Source organism: Pelophylax lessonae, assembly GCF_965119305.1.
Source record: "Pelophylax lessonae genome assembly, chromosome: 3".
Lineage (NCBI taxonomy): Eukaryota > Metazoa > Chordata > Amphibia > Anura > Ranidae > Pelophylax > Pelophylax lessonae.
This window is the reverse complement of record NC_138770.1, coordinates 429,910,117-429,936,948: the sequence shown is the minus strand read 5'-3', so window position 1 is coordinate 429,936,948 and position 26,832 is coordinate 429,910,117. Positions and strand designations below refer to the sequence as shown.

The following is a 26,832-nucleotide window of genomic DNA, read 5'->3' as shown; positions in this document are numbered from 1 at the left end:
ACAAAGCTAGCCGACAACTTAGCTTGTACAAGTTAAGGAACCTACTCCTTTATTGAACAGTCACACAGAATTTATATACAGCATGGACATCCCCCTCCTGATCAAATTACCCCATCAGGTCACATGCCCGATTACATTATCCTAGGCAGATGAAATTGTATACACAGAAATATAATTAACATATCTATAGAACAACCAACACAAACAGTATACTATTTCCACTCAGCAACTAACAGATGACAGTGATTCAATCCACCTAAGCAAATTAACTAGCAGACGGCCGTCCTCGAGCTTATGAAATACAATACACATTATCATAAGTGTAAACACAGAACCCATTGTAGTAAAAAGGTGGGTAAATCAGCATATTCAATGTTGTGTGGAAGACAGGTGGTTGAGCTGATAATATTAGCATCTGCTATGAATCTGACTGTGTGAAGCAGTCTTCAAATTTCTCTTGAGACACATGGTTGATACATTTTACTGTCCCATTTGAAGTATTCCAAACCATATTCTCAGTGTCCATTAAGTACCTGTCTTTCACTCCCAGTGATGGTAAGTACCGTCACACACCTCATTTCCTATTTCTTTTACAGGTGTCAGAGACGGGAAGTGAGGAAATATCTCACCAATGGGGCCACAGACAACAACAATTTAAAATAGACCTTGTCCTGATGTTTATCGTTGCCACTCCATCTTGCTGTAACACTTAAAATAAAGGTATAAGTAAGACCTGTAAGGGAAAAAAATACAATACACTCACCTTTCCTCCAGCTTCCATGATGCATGTTATTCTCCAACGAGGTCCCAAGGAAAGCTGGGTACTCCAGATCTTACAAGAGGACACTGCAGCACAGTGCTGGAAGCTTGTTTTTAATGATGTTTGGATTACTCTACATTCCCCAAATCTTGCCATAAGGGGAAAGACATCACCCCGCCTAGGTGGCGTAGGCAGAAGCTGAGGAAAGGAGAGTTCTTTCCACATCTGGGACAGACAACTCTGGTATTCGTATTGCCTTTATATTAGAAGCAGAAAGCTATTGGCTTTCCAAACTAGATGAGAGCTTTTCCACATTGATGGTTGCAAATAACAGTATAGTTCCTATAACAAGTATTCACCCAACTTGGGAGTGTTCATGCTGTAACATCACAGAACATTGAATTAGGGTACATTTATGTTTTTACATTGATCTTCGATTTAATTTCGACATGAAATAACCTTTTCTGGTCCTACTTGTTTCATCACACAATGAGGGTTAAGAACGAATGGCCAAATGAATGTTTTCTGAGCGAGTCTCTTCATGTCTGAAAACATGCAGATGAGAACACAGCCTACATTGGTAACTCATTGCCTCACGTTTTCTGTGCAGGTTCCCTTGAGTTCAGAAACACGCAGATGTAAACCCAGCCTAAATGGCACCTTGAGAGTGATGTGCGTTTGGATGTTGCTGTGCGTTTTCAAAAACGCACAGCTAAGCGTGTACTTTCTGTGCGAGTTGTGTTTCAGAAACGCGGGTTGTCACGTTTTTTGAAACACTAAGATGGGGATGCAGGCTAATTGTTAATGACACTGCAAAAAGTGGTCGCCGCCTCCACCTATAACTGGTCTTAGTGGTAAGGAGCACTGGAAGGGCTGACGCAGATCAAAAAAACTAAGAGATTTCCAGTCACAACTTACCAACCAGCCAGTGACCAACCAAATTGACCTGTCTAACAGTAATTGTAGAGTTAGGGACTGCAGATCACAGGGTGCCTTGTCTGGGCCTGCAGCTTACGCATGTATTTGCAAATGTGTGCAACCAAACCCCTGTTTTTAACGCATACTGTTAGACAGGTCAATTCGGTTGGTCGCTAGCTGGTTGGTAAAATCACCACCCGGTTTTTTTTTTTTGTTTTTTTTTTGATAAATAAACAAAGACTGAATATTTTGAAAAAAAAGTTATTCTTAGTTTTTTATAAACTTTTGCAAATAATAATAATAAATTATAATGTTTTTTTTCTTCACTGATGTGCGCTGATGAGGTTGCATTGGATAAGTGGCACAGGTAATCTGCACTGATAAATGGCACTGGTGGCCGGCCTGATTATAAGTGTAAACAATGTACTCACTGTGCCCTTTCAGATTGGCTATCCTTTCCTCACACACTGTCTCTGTGTGAGGAAAGGAGAGCTGATAACCAGCAGGTCTGATTGGACACAGCTGATCACATGGTAAAAGGCCACTGTAATGAGCCCTTTAACCCGATCGGTGATCAGCTGAATCGAAAGCAAGCAGTGGTCATAGAGCGTGCCTTATCCATGGACGTCCTCCCAGAACTTGATGCTTGCACTGCAGCCATCTTTTGGCTGTAGCGCAGGCAGAAAGTGGTTAAAGCAGTTACATTTCCTGCTTGTTCCCTACCTGTTGTACAGCTCAATGGAGTGTTGGCGGTGATAACACAAAACATGAAGGCCAAGAAACACCCACAGTAACCTGAAGACCCACCCACGTCCACTCCCACAGCGGGTTCAAGTGACTCCCATGGCCCGCTTTGAAACTACAGAGGTTGAAAGGATCGTGGGAGATATAGTATCTTGACTGGCAAAGGAAGCAGGAAGTTAGAGAACTTAGAAATTCAGCCAGGAGGATGAGTGACATCACAGAGACAGAAGCACGCTGTACACAGCTAAAGGAGGTAAGTTATACACAAACTGATAGCAGGGTTGTGATTCATTAACCACTTCTGGACTGGAAGATTTTTCCCCCTAAATGACCAGGCCATTTTTTGTTATTCGGCACTGCGTTACTTTAACGGACAATTGCGTGGTCGTGCGACGTTGTACCCAAATAAACTTGATGCCCTATTTTCCCACAAATAGAGCTTTCTTTTGGGGGTATTTAATCACCTCTGCGATTTTTATTTTTTGCGCTATAAACAAAAATAACGACAATTCTGAAAAAAAAAACATATATTTTTCCCTTTCTACTATATAACAATCCTAATTAAAAAAAATGTAAAAATCAAATGTTTTCATCATTTTAGGCCAATTTGTATTCTTCTTCTACATATTTTTGGTAAAAAAAAAAATCCCAATAAGGGTATTTTGATTGGTTTGTGCAAAAGTTATCGCATCTACAAACTATGGGGAGGAAAAGCAGGAGATCTTCTGTAAATCAGACACTGATCAATTTTACATACACGTTTCTTTTATTATTGAATTGCTACTTTTTTTTTACATTTTTAAGTAGTTTTTTGTTTCTGCTGAGTACTTCCTTTATCTTCTATTTTACACAATTTTGTTCAGGGAAGGGAAGTGTTTCCATAGTAATCTATTGGAAACAAAAGTCAAACTGTATAGGCAGATGTTGAATATAAAGTACAAGTGAAATCACATTTCATTTACCAGGTTTATGGTGTTGTATTAGAAGATATAACAAATATACACAATCATTACACTTCAGTGAAAACATTTTCTATTTTGCTATTTGTATTTTTTTTTTTTTTTAAAGTTACAAAAAAAATCACTTTATTTTGTAAATTGCTATAATTGTTGATATTTTGGTGTTTTGGTCTCCTAATCAAAACGTCTCCAATGACTTTTTCCTTTTTGGCTTAGGTTGGAACAGGACCCAGTTTAATCTCCAAGTCCTATTCCAACCTTTTACCCAAAATTGCTCCATGTATAATTTTCTACTTCTATACCACTAGCTCATTTGAGCATTTTCTACAGGTTCATATGGGAATTGTATGTATGAGAGGGGATCCAGCAGGGCTGGATCACAGTCAAGATCTCACTGTGAGGGGGAGATTTACTCAAACTGTAGCACTCAGAATCTGGTGTTGCTCTGCATGGAAACCAATCAACTTCTACCTTCAACTTGTTCAATTCAGCTATGCCAATTAAGCCTGGAGGCGGATTGGTTTCTATTTTCGAGCTGCACCAGATTCTGTACTCTCCAGTTTTAGTAAATCTCCCCCTGAGTGTGAGGAAGATCTTACTGGAATCCCAGCACTGGCAGGGATACCAACCAAAGTAAACTTTGTCCTACCTCACCTAAATCTAACAAAAAAATCAGTGTGGAATTCTGCCTTATGGAAAACAAATAATGCCATCTTTTTTCATTTAGTGTTGTGGTTTTTATACAGTATCTGTGGCTGGAATGCACCTGCTAGTATCAGAGCCTCCAAAGATCTATTGGGTTTAAATATGAAAGGGTAACTCCACTTTTGTGGGGGGAAAAAAAGCAAATAAAGAGAAAATAATATAGCGTAGACAATTGCGACACAAGTCATTTTGTACCTGAATGTTATTAAAAATTACCTTTCCTTTTTAATCTGCAGCCGCCGTCATTTTCTGAAAGTGCAATCCAATATGGCAACCTGGAGTTGATCTGTACACAGAATGTGTACTGACTAGACCCCAGAAACATCATTTCCTGCTTGTCTGACTGGCTCACCAATTTTCCCAGAAGTCTGCCTAAGATACAAGTCAGATTTCAGCCTTCCTCTGCAACAAAAATGTAATTTTTGGGGAGATATTCCCAGTAGGAAATTACATCTAAAGGGATACACACCCAGCAGATTTCCTCATTAGTGCTCTGCAGCTGCACAGTTGATTGATAATTATGAAACCACTCCCATTAGACTCACTTAGCACAGGGGCACAGAGGAACAAACAGTGATTTCTTCAGAATAACAAAAGGTAGGAATCTGCAACAAAGGTTCTTATAATCCTTGCAATGTAAATAGATCACAGAGAGGGGAAGTTTTTTTCTCCAAAAATGGAGTTCCGCTTTAAGCTAATTTATTGAAATTAAGAGGAAAATTAAAACTATTCAGATACCTGTTGATTTTGCTATTGCGGGTCTGAGAAAGCAAGGAAGAATCTGACTGGTTGGTATTAAGGGTGGTTCCAGTTTTCTTTTTGGTTCACGTTAGCCCATTGTTTTATCTGCCTACTGTTTAATTATTCAGCCCAAGAAGCCATACAACAAATAGTATATATGTACTTTTGAAGTGATACATTTAAATGTAAACATTTATTTATCCATATTATGGTGCAATCAGTTTACATCAGTCTCAAATGTTGGCAAGAATGTCTTGAGTTGTAGGACATTTGTAATAGGCTGCTTGCTCTCTTGATAAAAGTCCAGTCCGGTGAGCAATTCAACATCACGGACACGAGCTGCATGTGCTTTTAGTCGGTCTTCAACCCATTGTTCTTCGGGCTTGTTATCCTGAAAATGAAAGAATAGATGTTTGTGAAGTTGTTACTTATCCAGGATATAGTATAGCTAGTAGTTACATTCAACTTGTTCTGTAATGTTGAAAACTTTTTGTAACTCATCCAAGCCACTTCTTAACCACTTAAGCCCCAGAGGATTTGGCTGCTGAAAGACCAGGGGGTATTTTGCAATTCGGCACTGCGTGACTTTAACGGACAATTGCGCGGTCGTGCAACGCTGTACCTAAACGAATTTGATGGCCTTTTTTCCCCCAAACAGAGCTTACTTTTGATGGTATTTGATCACCTGTGCGATTTTTTGATCATGCGCTACAAACAAAAAAAGAGCGTCAATTTTGCAAAAATATATTTTTCACATTTTTTATATGAAATTCCCCCAAAAAAATGTAAAAATCAAAATTTTTTAACATTTTCGGCCAATTTGTTTTATGCTACATGTTTGGTAAAAAAAATCGCAAAAAGCGTATTTTGATTGGTTTGCGCAAAAGTTATCGCGTTTACTAACAAAGAGAAAGATTTTTGTCATTTTTGTTGTTTTTTTTTAACGCGTAATGGCGGCGATCTGCGATTTTTTTGCGGTACTGCGACATTGCGGCGGACAGATCGGACCCTTGACTGACATTTTTGACACTTTTGGGTTTACCAGTGACATTTCTACAGTAATCAGTGCTATATATATGCACGGTTACTGTAAAATTACACTGGCAGTGAAGGGGTTAACTTTATTTGAGAGGGAGGGGCTGTGTGTGTCCCTAGGGGCGTGATTCTAACTGTGATTGGCTGTGGCTTGAGCTGTAGGAACAATGATCAACGGTCCTACATAGTAGAACCGTATGATCATTGTTTCTACACAGGGGAGAATGGCAGGCGGCTTGTTTACACTAGCCGCCTGCCTTTGTCCCTCTCCCCCAACGATCGCTGAATGACCGGCGGACATCGGGTCTGCCGGTCACACGCGCGGGGGGTCCGTGACTGCGTGGGAGCGCGCCGGCGGCGGCGCGCGCTCACCCCCCAGAGTCTCACAGGCTAGTGACGCACCGATACGTCACTCTGCCTGTGAGGGGCTGACCTCCGCAGTATATGAACTTGCGGCGGTCGGCAAGTGGTTAAGTGATAGGAACTAGGATTTAGCAAATACAGTATCTAAGACAATGTCCTTTCCTGAGGCAGGCGCTGGAAACCAATCACATGACCCGACTGGAGCGCCCTTAGCATAGGTAAGTATCAGGGGCGGCCGGTCCATAAGGGGCGCAGGGGCGCCGAAAGCCAATCATAGAACGATTTATTTTTAAATAAATGATAATATGGCTATTATCATTATCAATTATTATCATTTATTTAAAAATAAATTGTTTATGTGTGTGCGCTCACTGCATGTGCAGAGTGCAGGACTAATGGATGTCTATTATGGCAGTCATTTTTCGTCAAGCATGTGATTGGAGCCTGAGGCTCTGATTGACTTGTTTTAAGTTGTCCTCAAACCCTCCCATTTTTAATTTTAGCTAATCAATATTTGACATTTCGTCACTTCCTGCTTCTTGTCCTGGGCCAATTAGGAGGCTGAAGATTTGGAACCCGGAAAGAAGACCGGGTTAACACGGAAGCTGCAGAAAGGAAGCCGCGGAGGAGAGTGGTATCAGGGGAGCCGTAACCGTGGTGAGTGCAGACCTGGAGGGCATGGCCATCATATGAACATCCTAGATTCAGGCTAAGATTGCTGAAAATGGTATGTGGGCAATGATGTGGTTAGACATTTGTCACTGCGCATTTCAGATTTCACGCTCCAGTGTTTCAGGACAAGCCTATTATTAACATGTATTGACACCTTAAACATAGCGTTAGCTTTATAGACTAAAGTAGCTGAAAGATACTTTTACCCATCTCTTATCAGATAGTTTAACTTCTAGGGTTCAGACTGATTTTGGAGGACTGTAAAATTGTAGGCTTTGTTAAGGTCAGCAATAAAGGAATAACTAAAAACTAACAATAAATTAACTAAATTTAATTGAGCAACTTATTTAAAATCAAGACTAAGTGATCTACCAAGCTACAAATCAAGAAATGTATTTCCTGCAGCATGTTTCGAAATCAGTTTTAAAAATAGGAATTCATTAGGGTGTATCACATTATGCTTAGCAAACAACATCCCTTACATCCCCTTATGATGTTTAAACAGTAATCATACAAAAAAATAAAAATATTGTTTGTATTACATTTAAAGCTGATTTGCAGATTTCATTTACCATTTAATAGTTTGGACCAAGCTGCTCCAAATTAACCATTTACTACAGTTGCAGCAGCTGGGGGCGCTGTATAAACTATATGTACGATCAGCTACATACAGTATATAGTGCTGTGTTTCAGCAGTGAGACAAGACTTTACAGTCCTGCTCTTGGAACAAAATCAAGTCAGGCTGAGTGCGGCTTAGCCATTCAGAGGAAGCTTTACATTCTATAAATGAATACAAAGCTTCCTCTGAATGGCTGAGGTGGAGTTTGTGACATCATTAATCCACCTTTTCACTTCAGCCAATCAGAGGAAGCTTTGTATTCACTCATAGATTACAAAGCTTCCTCTAAGTGGCTAAGCAGTGCTCAGCCTGACTTGATTTTGCTCCGGGAGTGGGCTACAAAGTTTTGGTCCCACTGCCAGAACACAGCGATGTATATTGTACGTAGGTAGGGCTATATACAGTTCATACAGCCCTCCCAAATGCTGCAACTGTTAGTGAGGTAAATAGTTCATTTGGATCAGCTTGGTTCAAACAAACTATTTAAACTGAAATGAAACCTGGAGATCAAAATACTATATTGACATTATGTAGAGTAAAAATAGGAACACTGTTACAAAATCAAAGAATTTTTATGGTCTGTTCAAGGCCATTTAGGAAAACCTCAAAACCTTGTGCCAAGCCACAATCCTACTAGGCAGTAAGTAAAATGCAGCCTATGTTATTTATCTCTAAAGATTTTGCAATTCTTTGACATAATTTGGGTTTCAATGCATTGCTCAGATTTAGAGTATATACCATACTTTGGGATGGGGATTTTGTCCAGTGGTTTTTGTATATGAAAAAGATTTGAAAAATTAGGACATAAAAAAGTTTCCTGCCAGTTTGAGGTTTGTTTGTAAAATGCATGAGCATAATGCATATCACTCCTTCTTTACACCTCTCAGCTGGTTTAAGGATTTAATTTGAATGAGGCCCAAGCTGTTTTCTATTTAAACAATGTTGCAGCTAAATATAAATTAGTTTATGGCCCCTTTTTCCTGGAATAAAAGTTGGTTATTATTATAATAATACTGTATTATTATTAAGGACTGTAATTTTTTTCTTGGTTTTGTTAGACATGGTTCTCAGAGGACATATGGTGGCTCTGTGAAGACTTATTCCACACATTTTTGCCCACTTTTGAGCTCAAGCCTACTTGTGCTGGTCAGTTTTAGGTCTCATTCACACAGGGCAAAATATCAATGCATGCCCTATGTGAGGGCCGCGTTTACCCGCGCCAGGATGCACAGGTGTTTTGTGCATCTCTGTGCAGACAGTCCCACTGATGTCAGATGTGCACAGACACTGCTCCCAATTTGACATCTGTGTGGGTGCGGGTAAACACAGCCTTCACATGGGGAAAGCATTGATGTGCCCCATGTGAAGGAGACCTTAGAAAAGGCAATTCTCATTTGTTGCTCTGGATTACTGCACTTAAATAGGATTTAAGAACAGGACATATTTATTGAATAAGTCTTTAGAGTATTGCGAGCCCCAAAAATATCATTTCTCAGGTCGAGGTTAATAGGAACATCAGGGTGTGACAAGGTACTAGCAACATAGACCATACTACTTTTTAACCTAAAATGGTTCTAAAACCTAAACATTTTTTTACCTTAATGCATTAATATTTAGGCTTTACAAACTCCCCTCACCCCCCCCCCCCCATCTTTTACTTATCCTAGCCCTCATCTGATCCAGTGCGGTGCACTTCTCCATCTCTTCCCCCTCCTAAATTCTAGTTCTCACTGGCTTTGCTGAGGCACTGGAAGCCATTGATGAGGAAGCAGGGGTTGGGGGCCCAGTCCAACTGTCTGTGTCAATGGACACAGCAACGGGGCTCGGGAGAGGGCACACACGAGTGCCCCCTTGGGAGGCAGCTTCCCATGGGGGCACTGGACAGAGAGGAGGGGCCAGGAGTGTCGGTGGGGGACCCGAAAAGAGGAGGTTTATTGCCACTTTGTGCAATTACATTGCACAGAGCAGGTAAGTATAGATATGTTGGTTATTTTTGATTTTTTTAATTGTACCTTTAAAATCGCTTTAAATGACATCTATGGTCACAGCATACACTTTCATTTTATAACATCAACATTGTAATAGTAATACAAACAGTAGTTATAGGGGTTGTAAACCCTCAGGTTTTTTTTTTAAAATGAAAATAACAAACATGCCTATATTTACCAGCTCTGTGCAATCGTTTTGCACAGAGCAGCCCTGATCCTCTTCTTCTGGGGTGCCCCACTGTTGCTCCTGGCCCCCCCTCTTCATCTGGTGCCCCCACCAGATGAGAGCTGCTTTCCCCTGGAGGCATCTATGCGGGCTCGCTCCCGAGTCCCGCTGCTGTGCCCATTGACACAGACAGCTGGACTCTGCCATGTCACTGGATTTATTTGACAGCAGTGGGATCCATTGACTATCAATCTGTCCAATGAGGAGAGCGACAGTGGCTGGAGGCTCATGCACATCACTGGATCAGATTGGGCTCAGGTAATAAAAAAAGTGGGTCTGGGGGAGCTGCAGCACAGAAATTTTTTCACCTCAATGCATAGAATGTATTAGGGTGAAAAACCTTGAGGTTTTACAACCACTTTATTTTTGACAATCTAATATAAGCTTACTTGAAAAATCTCCTTTTATGCTGTAAGCTCCACCTGTCTGCTGGTCATCTGCTTTCACAACTTTCTGGATTTCCTGCTTGCTTTACTGTTTTTCCTGTGCTGTTTATGATCAATTTCCTATTTACTACATATCCCATTGTAGCTTGCTGCCAGCAAGCAGTGATTTCTGCACTGACTCCGCCTCCTAAAACTCCTTTCAGCACTTCTGTAGCTTAGAAGGCAGGCTCTGTGAAATGTGTGACACAACAGCGTCTACTCACAGGGCAAAGTGCTTCTGGCCTAACTGGGTGACAATGCAATGTCTGTAATGACAGACAGTTGGCCTCAAACCGACAACTTTTCAAACCAACCTCTTATAATTGCTATTGTTTTCCCAAGGATAAAAAGTGCCGGTAGCATCTGTGAACCCCACTTTCCTCCTTCCCTCCCCCACCCCCTGTTTTAAACTAAACTTGCAAGGTTGGCAAAGCTTATATTGTATGTTAATGGAGAACTTTGCTTTGGCTGTCCCAAGGGTGGCTGGATTGTATATGCACATTATGTCAACTTGTAAGACACTAAAAGCCATCATTATTTTGTGCATGTATTCCTGCCATCTGTTTTGTTATCACAATGGGGTTTATTTACTAAAACTGGAGAGTGCAAAATCGGGTGCAGCTCTGCATAGAAACCAATCAGCTTCCAGGTTTTTTTTGGTCAAAGCTTAATTGAACAAGCTGAAGTTAGAAGCTGATTGGCTACCTTGCACAGCTGCACCAGATTTTGCACTCTCCAGTTTTAGTAAATCAACCCAAATATCTACTTCTGCACAAACATGTCTAAAAGGCTTTGTAAGATTGTTTACATATTTATAGTTTATTGTTTTTTGTGGATTTCCTGTTAAATCTGATTTCCTGCCACATTAGTATTCACTTCCCCATCATATCCATATTTCCTTAATACCCTCAGCAGCGTACAGTTCCCTATTAGCTACTATAAATATTTGAAACATGAAATTCGGGAACCTATAAATTCCATTTTGTATGCATATATTTAGCGACATTGTGATATGCTGTATGTAATTGCAAAACATTTAACTCTTATTCATCTTTGTGAAGTATTAATATGAGTGTTTGGCAATTTTCCTGTCCATTTTTTTCTTATGTCAAGATATAATATATGATAACAAAAAATAAAATTAAATATATTCTTTGCTTTTTTACCAACCTCGTTGGCCTGACTAGTCCAGGAGACAGGGGAGCATGTGCCTCCCTGTCATAAAAAAAGGGCCAACCCTTTCCGCTTCTCAGCATCTGGGCCACGGCCATGCAAAAACGTGCTTCTGCTCCAACAGCCTCATGCACATGGGCAGAAAAATAATCGCTATTAGAGAAAGTTTCTCTTTTTTTGCCTCTAAATGCAGCTCTAATTTAGCCAAAGTGTCCATGCACATCGTGATTTTTAGATTTGTATTTTAGAGGCATAAAACAAAAATGTCCAAACCCGCATTTAGAGAGGATCTTACTGGCATAATTTACGTGCATATGTGTGTAACTTCATAAAAACGCCCATAAAGGCATTCTAGTAGCTAGAATTAATAAATTAATATAAATAAATTAATAAGAATTAATAACTTAATATAAATAAATTAATAAGAACTAATACATTTTTCTAGCCTATACAATGAGTTTACATGCATTAGCTTATAAACCCTATACACCTGTAAATGCAACTAAACGTGTGGTCTAGTTTGGGGGCGCACAATCGTTTCCACTATCGCTTATCCTGGTTACCCCGATGCATATCTTTTTATGAATTTTTATCAGTAAGCAAACAATCAGTTTAACAATTATACACACACTCTCAGCTGGTATAGCCCCTCTGTGTATAGGTGTGTACACACTATAAGAAAATAAGACGATCATCCTATTTTCCTCAATATTTCACAGCAGGTCAAAACCAAGGATGGAAATAATGTATGAAAATTCCTGTACAACAAAGGCTTTTTTTTAAATTAGTTTTAGTCTTTCGTATCTGATGTTTCCCGTATGAAAATAATACACATTAAAGGAAAATCATTCGTTTTTTTCATGTACCAGAAAAATTTTGGAGTTTGTCCCTTAAGAAATTTTTATTTGGAAAGTCTGCACCCTATGTCGAAAGTTGTGCGCATGCTTTAAGAAAATCAAACGATCCTGCCTCGTACAGAACTTTTCTTCTGATTTCTCTCACATCTCACATACCTGGCCCAGCTCTAGTACCTCCCAGTAATATAGGCAGCTCTGCCTCTCTCTCTCTCTCTCATTCACTTGCAGGAAGATTATTGGTCGGCATCTATGCACCCGGGCACTGATGGGGATTATAGTGCACCTTACTACTTGATGCCCCATCCCCCTTGTCCCCACCATGAGTGTAGAGCAGGCAGGGAGCTGTGGGAGCCCCAGAGAGAAAAGAAGGTTTCTGTGTATATAAGTGACAGTGGTGAGTAGAGGGCAAGAGCCGAAGGTGGTGGAACGGAGTTTCCACCACATTGTGACTGAAAAAATAACTGGGTGCTAGAGACAAATGAAATGGCCTGGCAGGCCGGATTTGGCCCTCAGGTCTTGTGTCTGACACATGCACTTTATAGAAACATAAGACAGAATACTTACTGCACAGCTTTCACTGTTGTCTTTTCTGTGAGGAATGATAAAAGACAAAGCGTCAAGATTACCGCTGCAGCTGATTGGAGTGTAAGTAGTGTTCTTGCAGCTGGTGAGTACGACGAAGTAATGAGTAGGGATAGGAATCTTGGTGCCTTCTACATATCTAAAGAAAAATTGTACACAAAATTCTGTTACCTTTGGGTAAAATTGTGTTACAAAAGCTCACAGTTACAGTCTAATCATCCTTAATACTACCTACATAGCATTAGATAGGAATAACGTAACTCATGTTGTTAAATTTAAAAAAAAATAATTTGTAGTATTTTGTACATTATACTAAGTTATCTTGCATTTTTTAACTGCTGTCCACCAATGTGTCTAGTCCTTCTCAGGCTCCTTAGCTTATGGTATGCTAATGGAGAAGACGGAAAGCAGAGAAATGTGACATCCCAGGAAGGGGGGGTGGGCACAGAGAGGATGGGGGTGAGGTTTATTGTTTTTATAAAACACAATTAATGGCACCTGCGCACGCCTCGCAAGGGCAGAGCATTTACATGCAGTATGGAAAACGCGCATGAAACACCTTCTAGTGTTAATCAGCCCTAACACAGGGGAGCTGGAGCTGCTAAATTTCATGACCAGGCCGGATTTACCCACTTTACCACTGGCCACTGTGCTGCTACTGCGGCAAAGTGGCTTGTTATAGTCTGGCGATGTAGACCTAGACTCTTCCCTCTCTCGGGGCCGGAGGCTCGCTCCCGCTGTATTCAGACACAGCGGGAGTCGGGCCAGGGGAGGAGAGGCGGTGATCACCGCCGCTCTTCCCCAATCGTTGGGGATCGAGTGAGGAAATCCGCCCGCTTGTGTAAACACAGCGGGCGGATCTCCTATGTGACAGATAGGGACAGATTACAGGATTCAGCATATCTAAACCTGTGATCTGTGTCTGTGTCACACAACCCCCTCCCCCCACACACGTCAGTACGCATGAGGCATACATTTAACCCCTTGATCACCAATAAAGTTAACCCCTTCCCTGCCAGTGTCATTATTACAGTAACAGTGCATATTTTTAGCACTGATTACTGTAGTAATGTCACTGGTACCCCCAAAAGTGTCAAAAATGTCAGTTAGTGGTCCGATCTGTCCACCGCAATGTCGCAGTCCCGCAAAAAAAAATCACAGATTGCCGCCATTACTAGTATAAAAAAATAAACAATAAAAATGACAAATCTTTCCCGTAGTTAGTAAACGCAATAACTTTTGCGCAAACCAATCAAAATACGCTTATTGTGATTTTTTTTACCAAAAATATGTAGCAGAAAACAAATTGGCCTAAAATGTTAAAAAATGTTGATTTATACATTTTTTTTTTTTTTTGGGAATGTTATATATCAGAATGTAAAAAATATTGTTTTTTTTTTTCAAAATTGTCTCTCTTTTTTTCAAAAATTAAAAAACGCACAGGTGATTAAATACCACCAAAAGAAATCTCTATTTATGGGGAAAAAAAGAACATAAATTTAATTTGGGTACAGCGTTGCACGACCGCACAATTGTCCATTAAAGTAACGCAGTGCCGAATCGCAAGATATAGCCTGGTCAGGAGTGGGGTAAAATCTTCTGGTCTTAAAGCGGTTAAAAATACGCTCATTGAGAATTTTTTTGTCAAAGACATGTAGCTAAATACATTTTGGCCTAAATATATGACAAAAATTGAATATATTGGATATTTTTTAACTGTCAAAGTAGAAAATGTCAATTTTTTCCGCAAAATGTTCTCTATTTTTTTATTAATATCGCAAAAAAATAAAAAGCGCAGAGGTGATCAAATACCATCAACGATAGCTCTGTTTGTGGGAAAAAAAAGGACATACATTTTGTTTGGGTACGGCGTTGCATGATCGTGCAATTGTCAGTTAAAGTCGCATAGTGCCAAGTTGCAAAAAGTGGCCTAGACGGACAGCAGGAAAATCCTCCGGTGGTAAAGTTGTTAAAATAGGTAAGTACACCGAACTTTTTAAACCAGGTATGCAGAATAATTAGAAGGAGGGGGGGGGGGGAAGAGAACATTTTTAAGAATAGGATTAGCCTTTGCTACCACTTTAAAATTAAGTTTAAGAGGGTATATACTTATGCAGTTAAACATTTTGCATTTTTCATTGTTACCTATTTACCCACTTCCTGCCCAGCCTATAGCAAAATGACGGCCGAGTGGGACTTTCATCGATCCGGGTGGACATCATATGACATTGCCCTCTTGCGTGCAGCCCTGGGATAGCATTGCGGCGCGATCTGTCACCGGCTGTGTCCACCACTCCCAGCCGATGACTGATCAGTGTACTGGCCCACTGCTGGTACCAAGTGATGTCTGTGACCAATCACATCAGATCACATGACAATTGTAAAAAATTGGATGGCTCCCTTTTATGCCATCCATTGTGTAAAATTGTGTTGCTAGCTGTTATTGGTCAGTGACCAGATGGTACAGACAGGGCCAATCACAGCCCATCTTTGCCATATGATTAATTTTGGCCAATCACAGCTACTCACAACAAAACCTACTGTCACCAGTCAGTGTCCCTGATCACAGTCACCTGAATTATACGATGATGCTGCGCTACACTGGTGATAGTATGTAAAAATTGTGGGGAAAAAATTTAATTTCTTCATTTTCCAAAAAATTATGACAAAAAATTATAACTTCAAAACACTCGCCATGCTTTTTACTAAATAGCTTGGGCTGTCTACTTTCCAAAAAGAGGGGATATTTGTACTGTCCTGGCATTTTAGAGCCTCATGTAATGAGACAGGCCATCATACATCAGGACTGATCGATTTTTAGATATAGAAAGTTATAAGCAATATACCCGGGTTATTTTCACCAAAAAAGTAGCATAATACATTTCTTGCCTAAATTTAGGATTATGTATTTGCAAAAAAAAAAAAAAAAATGTGTTTTTGTTTAAAATTCTTGGTCTTTTTTTGTTTAGCAAAAAATTTAAAAAAACAGTGGTGATTAAAGACCACCAAAAGACAGCTATATTGGTGTGAAAAACATGATAAAAATGTAATTTGGGTACAGTGTTGCATGATTCTGCAACTGTCATTCAAAGTGTGACAGCACTGAAAGCTAAAAATTGGCCTAGGCAGGAAGGGGGTAAAAGTGCTTGTATTGAAGTGGTTAATCAATTTGCAGAGATTTGTTCATCATTTCACTTTGAAATGAAAGAGTCTATTTCTGTTAGTGTAAAAAAAAAAAAAAAAAAAAAATTACACAAAACAGAAAAAAAAATGAATACACTGTGTTGTTCTAGGACAATAATAAAACTTCAAAAAGGGGTAAGAGCCGGTTCACACTGAGGCGATCCGACTTGCCGGGGCGACCTGTGAAGTTGTGAAGTCGCGGTGCACACCTCAGAGCGACATGCACGGACTTCATATCATTGAAGTCAATGCAGGTCGCTCCGGGTCGCCCCAAAGTAGTACAGGACCCTTTTTCTAAGTCGGAGCAACTTGTGTGCCTCCTATTAGAACGGGTCCTGTGCTAATCTATGGCAGGCGATCTTCGGCGACTTGTCAGGCGACCAAGTCGCCTGACAAGTCGCCCCAGTGTGAACCGGCTCTAAATGCTTTATATAAGCTGGTCTGTATTGACTTTCTTTGTTTTGTTCAGCTATCCTTTTCACATAAAATCCAAACAATCTGTTCCTAGTAGCTATACAAATTTTAGTTTGTTCATTTTTTCTCTTATCCCAAAGATCTATAAAAACAATAGTATTGGACAACTAAATTCCAAAAATAAGTAGAAGTTAGCAGAGCACAAAGCTGTTTAGTTTTTGGTAAAATGTGTAACTTTACTCAGTCCTTCCTTTCCCAATTAAACATTGTAGGTAAAAGCACAAAAACTCAAATATTTTAAAAGTTTACTGGGAGTGTATTTCCTATACGAAAGTTGTTTTTTTTTTTTTTCCTTCACTTGCAACATGCCTTCGAACTTGCTGGAGAATTTGAATACTTTAGGAGAGTCAATATCCTAGCACAGCCCCCTGCCTCCGGCTCCTTTGCTTGCCCAAGTCATCATCTCTTCTGTCTACTTACTGTCTGTTCTTACCCAGCTGCTCTGCCCCTCCCTTCACTACTATCCTACATAACATTTTATTTAACTGCCAGGGGAAGAGTGAGTGCCAGTTCACACATATGCAATCTGTCAGACATTGCATGTGAATCAGAGGGCACTGCTCTGCAAATCACATGCGATGTTTGTGCGTTGGTAAATTCAGCCATACAGATTGTATGGCTGAATTCGGAATGCATTCGGACCAAAATCACACAGGGCCCTTTTTTTGGCCCGCACCAGAATCGGATCGTATGGGTGTTCACACCTATGCGATCCGATTCATGTCTGATTTGACAGCTCGCACTGCAATATATGCACTGATCTGAGGGTGTCGTTAACTTTGTATTGAGACCTCCAGCGGTTCGCATATGGCAGTGTGAACCGCCTGCAAGTCGAGTGCAATGCGGGAATCCGCAGTGTATTCGCAGGGTTCCCGCATCGCATATGTGTGAACCGGCGCTGAAAGGGAATACTACACTTGAGTGACAGCTCTGAGGCTGCTGAGATTTATGATGCTGGTGCCCAGCGACAGTTTCAGGACTTTTTAATATCTACACAAGAGAGACCTTTAGTGCCGATTCACACATATGCAATGCGGGAACCCTGCGAATCCACTGCGGGTTCCCGCATCACACTCGGCTCGCAGTCAGTTCACACTGCCATATGCAAATCGCTGGGGGCGTCAATACAAAGTTAATGACACCCCCAGATCAGTTCACATATCGCAGTGCAAACTGCATGAATCAGATCGCATAGATGTGAACACCAATGTGATCTGATCCTGATGCGGACCAAAAAAATGGTCCCATGTGACTTTGGTCTGAATGCGATGCAAATTCAGCCATACAATCGGTATGGCTGAATTTGCAATGCATAGACATCGCATGTGATTTGCAGAGCAGTGCGCTCCGAATAACATGCAATGTCTGACATCGTATATGTGTGAACCGGCACTTACAGGCAAATAACATGCATAAAATACATTCAATTTGCATGTAAGCTTATAAAAAGATTTTAATTAAAAGGTTTAGTCAGGGCACAAGGTCTCTTTAGGTAATGAAGCAGCTTTTTTCTTTACAGCAGCTAGTTTAATGATCTACCTATTGCATAAATTTGAATAATTCCCGAGGAAGCTGTATTAAATAAATTAAATGATGACCTGATTGCTTACTCTCTTACATAACGTGGGAAAAAACAGGTTCCTAATGTCATGAAATGGGATAACTTGTTTACTTTGGTTCCAACTAACCCTAGTAAGTTCACAACTCTGTAGGTAACTTACAGTTCGATTTGGGTAGGTTCATCAATATGTCCATCAAAGTTGTAATCGAATATTGGCCCACTAACCACATTCAGGCCATTTCTTTCATTAGCATACTTTAGCAATAATACATTGTGCAAGTAGTCCCAGATTCCTGCACAGAGAAAAATAAGAATGTATAACAAATAGCAACTACAGTAGATTAGTCAGCATAACAGCTTTCATGTCTTATCTGCATGTAACGTTTTAACTTAAAACATGATTTTTGCTTGCACATGACTTGAATGATGGTTTACTTGGCTTACGCTGCGTTCACTTCATTCACTTTGCAAAATCAATACTTTCTTTTCCTTTAGTAAATCAATCCATTGAGCTATGAAAATAATCGGCTTCTTTCAGATTAGCTGAAGATGATACAATGCATCACATGTAATATGGAGACTTGAGCTCCACCTGCTGGCTGAAAAAAGCACCACATAACATTAATGTACAATGTTTTAGGTTTACCAGCCTAAAAAAAAAAAAAATGTTCTTAAACTCTATTTTATTTTTTTTATTTTTACATACATACACATTTGTGATAGTATTTATGTGATAGTACCCAATAGTGTGCAAGAAATAAAAATAATAAGTGGATTAAATGATTGTAGCGTTCATGTTGTCATCTTTTTCAGTAATCCAACTAAATATTTACTTTGTAAATTGAATGCTCTCTGTTTTTGTTCACTGACTATACATTTGTGGTAGCAGTCAACATTAAATGAAAGATTAACTTTCCTGTGTACAGTACATTACTACATCTATGACCGCATTACTAGGCTTGATACAAAAGAGAGGGACTAACAGTCACTGTAGTAACACTTCTCCCTGTTATGTTCATTGACTGTAACATGTAAGAGTAGCTATCTATCTGGTTTGATTTTTTTTTCCAACTAGTCTCTATTTTTTCTCCAGACTGCATTAGTATCACAGTCTATCCTTAGAAGAAATATTCAGTTTCTAATCTGTTAATGTATGTACTCTGCATTCAGCCAAGAATGATAAAGACCCCTAAAGTCCAAGGGCTTGTGAAATAGTCGAATTATGATATCCACAGAAGTGTGTATTAATGTGCATAAAGAAGCCAAGGAAAGATGGAAAAATCTCTTTCCTTGGCTTCTTTATGCACATTAATACAAACTTTTTACCTGGGGTGCCCAAACTTTCGATCCACACTGTATGTGGTATGTGCTATTCACAGCAGTATGGGGTTCTCATACATAGAAAAACTAGACAATATGCATCTAAAAACTTGGAATGAAAGACAGCCCTACTCTACAATTAAAGTGGTTGTAAAGGGATTTTCTTTTTTAATAACAAACATGTCAAACTTACCTGCTCTTTGCAATGGTTTTACACAGTGCAGCCCAGATCCTCCTCCTCTTGGGTCTCCTGCCAGTGCTACTGCCCCCGCCCACCCACTGATTTCCCCCATAGCAAGCTGTTTGCTATGGGGGCACTCATGCACTCTCGCTCTCGGGCCCTGCTCTGTGTGCCATTGGTTCCCACTGCTGCCTCTGAACTAGTGAGGATAGAGAAAGAGAGGAGCGATGCTGCTCTTGTGCACAGCGCTGCATCAACTCCAGTAAGTATAGGGGAGCTGGGGGGAAGCTGCATACAGAAGGTTTTGTACCTAATGCATTAAGGTACAAAACCTCCTGCCTTTAGAGCCACTTTAAGGTACAAAACCTCCTGCCTTTAGAGCCACTTTAAGTTTAACCATCTTAATGATTACTTAATTTGACAGAAGTGGTTTAGTGGGAGCAAATGAAACCAATTTTTGAGAGCCATGTGCTGAGTTGGCTGTCATTTGAACCATGTATTCCCATTCATTGTCGAAATTAAAGTGGAGCTCCAACCAAAAGGGGATGTTCCTCTTTAACCACTTTACCACCGGAGGATTTTCCTGCTTTACGTCCAGGCCACTTTTTGCGATTCGGCACTGTGCGAATTTAAATGACAATTGCGCGGTCATGCAACGCCGTACCCAAACTAAATTTACGTCCTTTTTTTTCCCACAAACAGAGCTTTCTTTTGGTGGTATTTGATCACCTCTGCGCTTTTCATTTTTTGCGATATTAATAAAAAACACGACAATTTTGAAAAAATAACAATATTTTTCTACTTTGACAGTTAAAAAATATCCAATATATTCAATTTTTGTCATATATTTAGGCCAAAACGTATTTAGCTACATGTCTTTGACAAAAAAATTCTCGTATTCAGCGTATTTTTAACCGCTTTAAGACCAGAAGTTTTTACCCCATTCCTGACCAGGCCATATTTTGCGATTCGGCACTGCGTTACTTTAACGGACAATTGCGCGGTCATGCGATGCTGTACCCAAATTAAATGTATGTCCTTTTTTCCCCATAAATAGAGCTTTCTGTGTGATTTTTACTTTTTGCGCTATATACAAAAAAAGAGCCACAATTTTGAAAAAATAACAATATTTTTCACATTTTTTTATATGAAATTTCCCCCAAAAAAATGTAAAAATCTAAATTTTTTAAAATTTTAGGCCAATTTGTTTTCTGCTACATATTTTTGGTAAAAAAAATCGCAATAAGCAATTTTGATTGGTTTGCGCAAAAGTTATCGCAGCTAATAACTACGGGAAATTTATGTCATTTTTATATTTTTATTGTTTTTTTTTAACTAGTAATGGCGGCGATCTGCGATTTTTTTTTTGCGGGACTGCGACATTGCGGTGGACAGATCAGACCCTTGACTGAAATTTTTGACACTTTTGGGGGTACCAGTGACATTACTACAGTAATCAGTGCTATAAATATGCACTGTTACTGTAAAAATGACACTGGCAGGGAAGGGGTTAACTTTTATTGGTGATCAAGGGGTTAATGTATGCCTGGTGTTTACTAATGTGTGTGGGGGGAGGGGACTGTGTGACACAGGCACAGATCGCAGGTTCAGCTATGCTGAATCCTGCAATCTGTCCCTGCCTGTCACTTAGGAGATCCGCCCGCTTTGTTTACACAAGCGGGCGGGTCTCCACACTCGATCCCCGACGATCGGGGAAGAGCGGCGGTGATCACCGCCACTCCTCCCCTGGCCCGACTCCCGCTGTGACTGAATACAGCGGGAGCAAGCCTCGCCCACAAGGGGAGGAGTCCACCGACGTAGGTCTACGTCGCTGGACGATATCGAGCCGCTTTGCCACAGTACCAGCTCAGTGAGCGGTCGGCAAGTGGTTAAAGCCTCCTCCAACCCTCCTCTTCCCAAAATGGCACTTTTTTTGGGGGAGATGGGGGGGTACCTGGTTTTGACATGTACCTGCTCCCAATTCCGCTTGGATCGTCAGGTTCTCTTCCCCTCCTCTCTCCCCGCAGTCACCTGAGACAAGCCACAGGTCCCAGAAGACTGCAGGACCATTCATAATACGCAGTGGGCACCCAACTGTGAAGCCACAAGCTGTCACAGCAGGGTGCCCACAGTTTCGATGGCGGGGATAAATACGGTACAGTGAGTGAGCGTTGTCACCCTAGAACAGTAAGTCCAAGGATATAAATAGTCTTCCTGACAAGGTAGGCAGGTAAACATAAAGGAAAAGATGCTGAAAAAACAATGATACCACCACATCTACTGCAATATATTCAATATTTTCTGTTTTTGTTCTTGGGAAAAGAAACACGTAAGGCTCCTTTCATGTGGTAATGGAATGTGATGACAGAGATGAACAATTAGCTAGAATTGTTTCATCAGTCTGCTGCACCCTGGAGGAAAGTATTTCCACTGTCTCCCCTACTCTCTCAACGTGTATCTTTGTAACCAAACCATTAAAATACCAAATACAATGTGATGCTAAGTTAGGACACTGAGTTCACTTATTCTGTAAGTAGATGCTAACCCTGGCTGATGCCCTGTATGAATCATCTGCTTTATCTGTTTTATCATCCTTCCTGGGGGCTGAACTTGCTATCTGACTAATTCTACAAATGTAGATGAAGTTCATGCTAACTCAGTGAACCTGTGAACACTTCAAATATCCATTAAAATTTAGAACATTTTAATACTGTTTGACACAACCACAGATTCAGCTGCATTTGTTTTCTTCTGCATGGTACTAAACAGTTTAGTGAACATGCAGATAAATATGTTGCCAGTCTTGTATGAAGGTATTTATATTTGTAAAGCCTTTCACTATATCACTAACGTGATATTAATTTGATTCTGGAAGTAGGGTGGCTTTAATTTATGGCTTAGTTAAAGCGGTAGTATACCGCTGTTTTCCACTTTTAACTACAGGTAAGCCTATAATAAGGCTTACCTGTAGGTACAATTAATATCTCCTAAACCTGCACGGTTTAGGAGATATTTGCACTGCATGCAGCCACTCACGCGAGCGGCGCATGCGCTCTGAAGGTCCGGCGGACCTTCAGCTTTCCTTGCCAGGAGCTTGCCGGAAAATGACCCCCGCGCGCATGCGCAGGAGTGACGTCTTTGCGGCCCCGGCCAATCACAGCGCCGGAGCCGCCGAACCCGGAATAGACTCCGAGGGATCATGTCAGCTCCCACAGCGGTGTCCGGGGGTCCGTGTCGGGGCTTCGTTCTGAGGTAAGTAATTCATAATGAGCTAGTATGCAATGCATACTAGCTCATTATGCCTTTGTCTTGCAGGGTTTTTTTTTAGGTTTACAACCGCTTTAAGGTTTCAAGTAAATCAAATGCCTGCTATAGTGTGACAGCTTTCTACTGTCTGGTTGAGCATCAAGGGGGTCCCCAGGGGAATTAGCTTGTATGGAGCGAAAGGATGAGTACACCAAACCGTAGGGATTGGTCCAAATAAGTGTCTATCAGAAGTTGATGGTCAGTGCATTTTTGGGGTTAACCACAAATCCCTGCCTCATCAGGGCTTAGATTTAGTGCACTAAAGAAATCCTAATGGGTAGTTAATCCTAGATTTCAATTCTTCGTGAGCTGTGGTTAGACATTTGCTTGCGTAAATTGTCTGGCAGCCTTCTATGTTTTAGAAACTTTTCACTAAAATTGCAGAAAATAAGCACAAAATGTGGGGGGGGGGGAGAGGGAGTGTAGTAACATACAGTAGTAACATAGCTCTTACTTAGTTCTAGGTATTTACCAATTGCTACTACAGTTTCTTTCATCCTCTATTCATAATACAAACGGAAACATTAACTTGCCGTGGTTTTGCTACATTTATATTATGAAGATGCGCTGGTCAAAAATATGGGGGATGCTGCACTAAAGTTCCTGAATATTGGGAAAAAGAAAACAAAACTATAAAAGAAATGCACTATCCTGTAAACAATGTGATTATAAATCAGTGATGTAAAATAGATCTATCAATAAAGACTGAAAAGAAAAGAAAGAAAAAACAAACAGTGGTCTCTAGTGTGGAATTGTCCAACCATATGGATGCTGCATAATATAAGTCCCATGCAATAAATTGCGGTTCTAAGAAAAAAAACCTCCACATGAAGGGTTAATAAGCAGTGAGGTCCTGTATTTGCATGTGTATATGAACTAAAGAGATAATTCTGCAAAATCCACAGGAGTACAACGAAAATCACCAACAAGACTTCTCAACACAAGCGGGCATGAGCAGTTGAAATATCAGTATGGTGTTAATAGGAGGTAGTGCTCGCTTACCAGCTAGCCGCGGGCAAGCAGCATAATAATCCCGATTATCAATGTAGGAGACCGTTGCCTCTATGCTCCTGCTCCTTGATTTCAACCCAGGAGAGTTGGATCAAGCGCGATGGTATAACATATTTAAAGTAGTTAACAGAAATACCTTGCGCACACCCTTGTCACATAAAAAAAAAAAAACCATAAAAATAGTAGCTATGGAAACATGTAAAAATGTAATCTCTATATGCCGGCTAAGCATCATCATAACTCCAATCCTTTTGATGAAGCCACATCTGGTGACGTAATGCGTCAGGGGCAGAGCTGGTGACCCTGGATAGCAGGGCGGAAGAGGATGCCAAGGTTTATTGTGAGCAAAATCCAGCAAGGGGACAGTATTAAATAGATATTTATTGTGAATTGCTAATTATCCACCAGCTGCAGCCTCTATCTATGAGGCTCCCTGTTAGGGATTAGTCGAACACCCCCCTGTTCGGTTTGCACCAGAACACCGCGAACAGGGGAAAAGTTTGTTCGAACAATCAAACTCTATTGAAGTCTATGGGACTCGAACGTCAAAAATCAAAAGTTCTAATTTTAAAGGCTTAAATGCAAGTTATTGCCCGGGTACTGACCTGGGGAACATGTACCAATGCAAAAAAAAGTTTAAAAACAATCATTTTTAAAGGAGCAGTGATTTTAATTATGCTTAAAGGGAAACTTTAAAAATTATAAAAATTCCTTCAAATATTGTGCCTGGGGGGGGGTCCCCTAATGTTCCTGTAAAGTGGCGCATCTGTACAATGTATGTAGCCTTTTGCAGCAATACTGACATTTCTAAAGGAAAAATTTAATTTAAACTTGCTCCCAGCTGTAATGTATTGTTGGGTCCGAACAATACAGATAAAAAAAATAAAAAAAAAGCACAGGCGCAGGAACGAGCCATGCTGTAAAAAATTTGAATGGAAATTGCATGTACTTGTCATACAGATGCAGGAAAATTGGGCTTTTGGTGTTAGTGGTGCTTGAACACCGTAACCCCTCGGTTACTCTTGCTGGGCATAGGGACAGGCCCTGCCGTTAAAAATTAGATACAAAATTTAAATTGCATGAACTTGTCATAAAGGTGCAGAAAAATTGGGCCTTGGATGTTGGTGGTGCCTGAACACCGCAACCCCTCGCAGTTACTCTTGCTGGGTGCAGGAATAGACCCTGCTTGTAAAAATTCCATACAAATTTGAAATCGCATGTACTTGTCATACAGGTGCAGAAAAATTGGGCCTTTGGTGTTGGTGGTGCCTGAACACCGTAACCCCTCACAGTTACTCTTGCTGGGTGTAGGGCACAGGGACAGGGCCTGCTGTTAAAAATGACATACGAAATTTTAATTGTATGCACCTGTCATACAAGTGCAGAAAAATTAGGCCTTGGCTGTTGGTGGTGACCTAAACCAAAAACATTGTTGGAAGCTAGCAGAATCAAGATTGAGGAATAGGATAGGCAGCATATGCAGTCTTCAAGGGATGGCAGACCCCTAGCAAAATGAATCAGTTACATCAGCATCAGGGGCTTGATAGCTGCTGTTGATCCAGGACTGATTCATTTTCATAAAAGTCAACTGGTCAACAGAGTCTGTGGACAGACACACTCTTTTGTCCGTCACAAAACTTACAGCAGCACTGAATGTCCATTTGGAAAGCACGCTGGAAGCAGGACAGTAGCTCCATTGCATGTTGAGCAAGTTCTGGCCAGTGGTTCATCCTCAAGACCCAGTAACCCAGTGGATGCTCAGGTGGAAAGGTCTCCAAGTCTGCTCTTGCCCCTAGATAACCCTGCACCATAGGATGGAGACGCTGCCGATGGTTGTTTAAACCTAAAAGCCCTGGGTGCTGAGGACAAAACAACTGTTTAAAGGCATCGGTCAGCCAGCCGCCTTCTCCACCACTCCTTCTTTGGCTGAACGATGCCTCTAAAACATGTCCAGAGAATGTTAACCTCCCAGTGTCTGGAAAGGTGTTACACACATTTTTATTGAAGGGGTCCTCAAGATGTTTCATCCTCTGCTCCCTCTGCGAAGGCAGGATGAACTCTGCAACTTTACCCTTGTAACAAGGATCAAGAAGGGTTGCCAAACAGTAATTATCCCTCTCTTTGATACCACAAATCCTCTGGTCCTTTTGCAGGCTTTGCAGAATCAGAGAGCCCATGCAACGTAAGTTTGATAAGGCATGAGCTTCTGAGTCCTCTGGGTCACTAAGGATGATATTGTCAGGAGCAACCTCTCCCCAACCACCTACAACTTCTGGGGTATGAAAACCATCCCTTGAAGACTGCTGTATGCTATATTCTACATCCATGCTGCCACAATCCTTCTCCTCCTCTTCCTCTTCCTCCTGTGTGTTTTGTGTCTCTGCAGGAATGATATCTGCATAAAGGGTGCATTGTGAGGAAAGAAGTCCTTCTTTTCCTCCCACTGTTCTGCCTCAAGTGTCCTGTCCATGATTCCACTAAGCATGTGCTCCAGCAGGCAGACTAGGGGGATAGTGTCACTGATGCATGCATCATCCCGGCTCACCATCCCTGTGGCCTCCTCAGATGTTGACAGGATGATGCATGCATCCTTTATCATTAAGCACTGGCATGAGGAAAATAAGCCAAGCTCCCTGAGCCTGTCCTTGTGCCATCCTCACACAGGTAGTCATTGATGGCTCTCTGCTGCATGTGCAGCTGCTGCAGCATTGCCAATGTTGAGTTCTACCTGGTAGGCATGTCACAAATGAGGTGGTTGGTGGGCAGGTTAAATTCCCGTTAAATGTCAGATAGCCGAGCAATGGCATTGTACTGTATGAATGCCGGAAATGGCCACAGACTTTTCTGACCTGCCTCAGGAGATCTTGGAAGCCCAGGTATCTTTTCAAGAAGCGCTGCACCACCAAATTCAGGACATGTGCCAAGCATGGAACATGTGTCAAGTGTCTCTGTCAGAGGGCGGAGAGAAGGTTGGTGCCATTGTCGCATACAGCCATTCCTGTCTCAAGCTGTCGTGGCATCAACCATC

At 40.9% G+C, this 26,832-nt stretch overlaps 1 protein-coding gene across 3 annotated transcripts in view; it reads right to left on the bottom strand.

Moving 5' to 3' along the window:
* Positions 1–4,779: 4,779 nt before the first annotated feature.
* ENPP3 (ectonucleotide pyrophosphatase/phosphodiesterase 3) overlaps positions 4,780–26,832 on the bottom strand; it is a 153,399-nt gene continuing 131,346 nt past the window's right edge. For all 3 annotated transcript variants that reach the window (XM_082250117.1, XM_082250116.1, XM_082250118.1), the window contains exons 23-25: positions 18,147–18,279; positions 12,751–12,907; positions 4,780–5,218 (exon numbers count right to left, since the gene is read on the bottom strand). In XM_082250117.1, coding sequence (XP_082106243.1) covers positions 5,045–5,218; positions 12,751–12,907; positions 18,147–18,279 — 464 coding nt within the window. In that variant the 3' untranslated portion in view covers positions 4,780–5,044. The remainder of the gene's footprint in view (positions 5,219–12,750; positions 12,908–18,146; positions 18,280–26,832) is intronic.